The sequence below is a fragment of the Pseudorasbora parva genome, chromosome 19, assembly GCF_024679245.1.
Source record: "Pseudorasbora parva isolate DD20220531a chromosome 19, ASM2467924v1, whole genome shotgun sequence".
Classification (NCBI taxonomy): Eukaryota; Metazoa; Chordata; class Actinopteri; order Cypriniformes; family Gobionidae; genus Pseudorasbora; species Pseudorasbora parva.
The window spans coordinates 31,823,864-31,830,366 of NC_090190.1; the positions used below are offsets into that span (position 1 = coordinate 31,823,864).

Here is a 6,503-nt window from a genome sequence, read left to right on the forward strand (position 1 = left end):
GCACCGAGCCACAGAGAGTATTTTGTTAAATTTAGTCCTATAGAAAGTGTTGTATGCATGTTCTGTGAACTTATAATATAAAATATAATAAAATAAAATAAACTGACATATGTGAGAATGCAAAATTCATGCTGAAAGTTTATACATTTTTAAATGATAAATTATATTAAACATGGATTAAAAAGTAATTATTCACAAGAAATGAAGATAAATAATTAATGAATTATGGCTGTACTGATTTCCTATACGTGATTTTCTGTTTACACATAGGGCCCCATTCATGAAACTTTCATGAATGAGTAATTTGCGTGTAAAATGGACCTTTACGAAAACTTTCCTCCAGATTCACAAACGCTTCGTTTGCCACAGATTTGGTAGTTAAACGTGTGTATATTACAGTTTTTCTCTATTGCTAAAACACTAAAACCCATTGGCTGAACAAATTTCTCAGTTGCCTGAACTCATTTAGCTAATTGTGCAGTCTGTTGACATACCTTAAAACATTTCACATTGTAAAACACAATTTTCAGATATTACTTACAAAACTCTAAACACATTCTCATTGTCAAAACACATTCTGCACTCTAATGCACACGTCATCCATACAGGTAAACACAAGTGGCAACAATCAAATACAAATGGAGAACACAATGTCATTTAATGAACACAACTACTCAAAACTGATTTACATTTTTTTTTTTAAATTGCTAACACACAGTTTTGCAGACGAGGCTGGTTTTATCAAAATACTTAACACAATTCACAAAACCACGCACCCAAATTGCAAAATTCCTCATACATCTTGCAAAATGAAGCACTGCAACCAAAACTTTATATAGCATTATCAAAATCAAACTTTTGCATGAAATGGCACACACTTCATTGTTCAGATTACCAGATTTTTGTCTAACCAGTTACACACTGTTGGGCATAATGAAAAGCACTCTCATCTTTAGTATGCTTTCCATAATACTAAAATATGTTGTTCAAATTGTAGAAGATTCTTCAAATTGTTCACAATATTTGTAGATACACACACATGCTGTTGAAACATTTATTATTTATTATAATTTTCATCAAACAAGTCAGTGCAATATTGCAACATATGTGCAGCAGATATTTACATTGGACTGAACAAAAATATGCTCACAAAAAACAGTTAACAGTAAACTGAAGAAAACACACACGTTTGTTTTTGTGAATTGTGGTGACATTCCACAGGCGTAATGGTTTTTATACTGTGCAAACCGTATTTTCTATCCCCCACTGCCCCTGCCCCTAAACCTACCCATCACAGGAAACAATCTGCATTTTTACCTTCTCAAAAAAACTCATCCTGTATGATTTATAAGAATTTAAAAAAAATGGGGACATGGGTAATGTCCTCATATTTCACCCTCTCCTTGTAATACCTGTGTCATACCCATGTCATTATACATATTTGTGTCCTGATATTTCACAAAAACAAACAAACACACACGCACACACACACACACACACACACACACACACACACACACACACACACACACACACACACACACACACACACACACACACACACACACACACACACACACACACACACACACACACACACACACACACACACACACACACACACACACACACACACACACACACACACACACACACACACACACACACACACACACACACACACACACACACACACACACACACACACACACACACACACACACACACACACACACACACACACACACACACACACTCGTTGTTCTATGTGGTTTACAGGAACTCTCCATAGGCGTAATGGATTTTATACTGTACAAACCGTATTTTCTATCCCCTTACACTGCCCCTGCCTCTAAACCTACCCATCACAGGAAATATTCTGCATTTTTACTTTCACAAAAAAACATAATTTAGTATGTTTTTAAAGCTATAAAGCAAAACTGCAGCGACTGTGTTCTCCACAATATCTTTCTATATGTGATCCCATGAGTCAGTGGGCGGTGGGGGTTACACTTGCTTCTTATTCTGTCAACACATTCTCACACCCAACTCGTCACATATGGATGCTTGACCAGGACCCCTTGTCGTCACTTTTCAACGAACTGGGCGTACCTTTATCGTCAATTTTTGACGCGCTGGGTGCTCCATTCATTTCAATGAGAAACCTTTGGCGTCATACACAGACGCACTGCACTGTAAAAAATTATTTTAAAAAAAAAGTTACCTGGTTGCCTTACATTTTTGAGTTCATTGAAATTAAAATGTTGAGTTGATACAATGAACATTTTTTGAGATTCGACAACCTTTATTAAAATATTATTAAAAGATTTTGTAATCATATTGGGTAATTGTGTGTGTTTTATTACTGATGACGCAGTGAAACATGCCAAATAGTGCTATTTTCATGATTTATACAAAAAAATTATGTGGTTCAGATGCAATCATATTTAGAGTTTCTACTAAACAATTGTCCTTCATTGTATTAACTCAAATTTTTAATTTCAATAAACTCAAAATTTTAAGGCAACCGGGTTACTTACTTTTTTAAGTTAAACCAACAAAAACCAACCAAATTTTTTTACAGTGTGGGAATGGGAATATTATCGTCATGGTGAAATTTATTTTTTGATTTATTTATCGAAATTATTTATTGGTTTATAATTTTGCCATTATGACATGTTGGAGTGTGCTTCTCAATTAAATCAGCAAGCATAATTTCATTTTCATTTATTTTATTTACGCTATTTAGACACATTTTAAAATGATTTCATTCACATTTATTTTATTTACGCTATTTAGACACATTTTAACATGTAACCCAAACCCACCCCATCCCTAAACCTACCCATTTGTGTGAACATGATATAAAACACAGGATATAACATACGACTGCATCCACGAGTTAAATAAATAAAAAGTTAAATAATCCAAGTTTTCCGAGGCCAAACGATTGGTTTGCATGAAGATGACCTCAGAGGACTTGGAATGCAACATGAGCTAATACTTTTATACTGTTTTGGTCAGATTTTGCAATAAATACTTGTGACTGTAGCTACATTTATTTGCCTGGTATGTGTTTTATATTGTTTAGATATGGGTAGGTTTAGGGTAGGAGTTGGGTTAGTTGCTCCAAAATATAAAAGTAGCCTTTAAATATTAATAAAATCATGTCTGCTTTTACAAACGCAAAGAATTAAATGCGTCTGTGTATGACGCCAAAGGTTTCTCATTGAAATGAATGGAGCACCCAGCGCGTCGAAAATTGACGATAAAGGTACGCCCAGTTCATTGAAAAGTGACGACAAGGGGTCCTGGTCAAGTGTCCATATGTGACGAGTTGGGTGTGAGAATGTGTTGATTCTGTAGAGGTGTGTTTCGCCACCAGATGATGTCAGGATGAAGCACACGATCATTTTCTGGGCCTGGTGTCTATCATAGACAGTGAAAGAAATGGACAGAGCGTTCCCATAGACTTCAACGGCAGAAAGTGAGGTCGATTAGAAGCACTCACTTCCTGATGGCTGAGCGAACTGCGCACGCTCAGACTGAGCTTGACGACGTAGATGTGACGTGAGCAACCTGTCTGACAGCTGTAGGTCTTCTAGTAGTTGTGGAAAGTAAAATCTGAATCACGTTGTTTAAATGTTTTCTCCCGTTGCTTTTGGCTCACTATGGGCTTCTCCCCATTCTTCTCCCTTGACTTTATCAGACTTCATGTCTCCACGTCCCCCTGACTGTCTCATAGACAGTAAAAGATTGTTTCTGAGCGTCTCCTCCTGTCTATACGGTAATTTCTCTACTGTGCGACAGAGTCGCGTTGGTTATGACGCATGTTAGCCTATTTTTACAAAAACAGCTTCTACGGGGCGATAGTGTAAGATACAAGGTAATGGAGCCTTTTATGCATTGTCGTGTTTCTTTAGAAATAAACAATGGACAAATGGAGTCTTTAAACGCCTCAGATGTAAAGTTATTCACTGTCAAAGTGTCTCAAAAATGAATGGGAGTCAATGGGATGCTAACAGCAGGTGATGGCTTGGTTAGCAATGGCCGCCCCTATGGGTGGAACGCTTTCCGAGCGCTAGATTACCCCCTTGGTGTCTATAAAAGCTTTTCTTTGACTAATAAGTTAAGTTTTTAGTTAAGTTAAGTTTTTGACTAAGACGTTTTTAGCTCTGAAACTTACAGGATAATCTTATAATCAAAATCTCAAGGGAAAGTTGATTTCTCAGTTCATCACAGCTTTAATGTTATTGAAATCCTACCGTTGTTTTCATTTTTTTATATTAAAATGTTATCACCATTCCCTGGTAATACATTTTAATGACCACTCACAAAACAACAACAAGATAACTTCAATAAAGCATGTTTATTAAAGAAACAATAAGTTTGTACATTTGTAGATTTAAATGTAAAACATGTTTAATATAAAAGTATAAAATATATAAATAAATACATTTATAGTATACAGTATATTTATATTATTATTGTTCTCCAATGTTATTCTTCAAACTGCGTATAGGTAATTTGAAATAAAGTGTCTCTTTTTTCCTCATTCCTCATTATTTTCTCAGCAAAATACAAAAGGTTTTTTTGCTCTCTCTTTTTAACTTTTTTAGGGACATCTTCATCCTGACATTTCCATGATCCTCCTGTTACCATGGGATGATAGTCACAAAACTCGTTCCATGTTTTATAACACTCCATCAGTAAGATGTTGTGGAAAAACATGTCAGGATATCTAATCACTTCTGAGAACAAGATAGCACATATTGCAGTGGCGTCTTGCGAGGTCTGTACATAAGATTCAACTTTGTCATGGTTCCCCTTAATGTAGTTCCAAAGTGTCTCAGAATAGTGTTTTGAGAGCTTTTTTGATGGTTTCATTGTTGGATAAGAAAGATTTCTGTAATGACTACCCATCTCGTTTTTAGTTTTTTTAACTGGACAACAGTACAGATCACTTGCTTGTAACTGTATGGAGAATCTGCCAACTGAAAAGATGATATCTTTCCTATCATGCTTTTCCTGTTGACGCCAAAATCCAAGGAGAAAAATAATTGTTTTGGCATAGTGAAAAGAACTGGTTATTCTGTAAGGTTCAACGTTGTTACTGTTTAAGTCCAAGTCTTCAATATGCCCATTAGCAATGTCTTCAATTTTTTGAACAGCACTTTCTTCCCAGGACGTATACACATAAAATGTATATAGGCAAGGTAATTTTGCCTGGGAGTTTTGATCATCTGATCTATCGTACAAAAACTTCTTCTTGATCATAAGCTCTTGCTTGAATGACAGAAAGACTTGTGGCGTGTTTTCTTTCCCCTCGTGATCAGACTGCTAGAAAATTCAAAACCAAAACATGAGCTGTAAGGTCAATACTATTCATATATTTAAAATGATAATTGTACAAAAGATCTAACTTACATTGTTCCCTCTTTCCTCGCAACATGAACCAATCCCAGGCTCTTTGTTGTCACTAAAAAGTAAACAAACTCTAGTTAGGTTGTGTAGCCACGTAAAATCGAACAATAATTTTGACAGACAATGACTATATATATTCAGTGATAATTAACTTAGTTTTTCAAGATTTTTTTTTCTAAATATAAGAGTCTATATCTATTAAGAGATATAGGTATCAGATCGTGGAATTTTAAAGGACTTTCATTTTGACAAGTGTTACCATTTTTGCAGGCAACGAAAAGTGTTGATTGCAAATAAAAGTGTTGAGAAATAATTGTCTTTTGATTTACCTTTTCCTTATCCTTTTTCCAGTTCCCTCAATAGTTCCATCATCAGGTGTGTAGTTAAGTAAAGGTCTCCTGATAAATAACAAAAAAGTTGAGATTGACAACAGCGAATCTCATAGTTTACAACATCATTTGTATCGGTTACATATCAAACATAGTCCTACAAACATTTTAAATGAACCAACTTGTGGCAAATGCAGTACAGTTAACTAATCTGAGGTACAATAACATATTTATTGTGACTTAAGTCGGTTGCTTAAGTCCAAACCCTCAAGAACAAAATTATACTTTAATGTAAACATAATAAGATGTAACTGATGACTGAATTAACAAACTGAGGGAGGAACCTACTTTGACTTAAACGTTTGTAGAGATGACAAATATGACTCCTCTTTTCCAGTGAGCACAGTGGTCTGGTGAACATCTATTTTAAGGCAAGAACAAGAATTTCAAAATCCCCTTTGTGTCATATAGGTTTACATGAAAGTAAAATAATAGCTTTTTTGTCAGTTAGCAATCATTCATCCTAATTTGGATGAAAATAATGATTGGATCCTCATGCCCTAAAACATTTGGTAAATACTTCAAATAAATATGGACCTTTTTCATGACCTTGCTCATCATCGAGGTTGGTCTCAGGTAAACACCCTTCTTCTGAATCCCAGCACTGAAAATTTGAATTGCACACAAGAGTATTGCTAAACATTATAATTGTCATGACATTAGAGGTATACCATTTCCTCAAACTTGATG

The 6,503-nt window shown here is 35.1% G+C and overlaps 1 protein-coding gene across 1 annotated transcript; it reads right to left on the reverse strand.

Moving 5' to 3' along the window:
- Positions 1-4,500: 4,500 nt before the first annotated feature.
- Positions 4,501-5,277, reverse strand: si:dkey-211g8.8 (uncharacterized protein LOC108004533 homolog). Its single transcript, XM_067425022.1, has one exon. The coding sequence runs from the start codon at positions 5,275-5,277 to the stop codon at positions 4,501-4,503; it is 777 nt and encodes a 258-aa protein (XP_067281123.1).
- Between the last annotated feature and the right edge of the window lie 1,226 nt (positions 5,278-6,503).

What these genes read in the sequence shown, in the direction of transcription:
- si:dkey-211g8.8 (XM_067425022.1), bottom strand. Translation starts at nt 5,277, where the DNA reads ATGATCAAGAAGAAGTTTTTGTACGATAGATCAGATGATCAAAACTCC.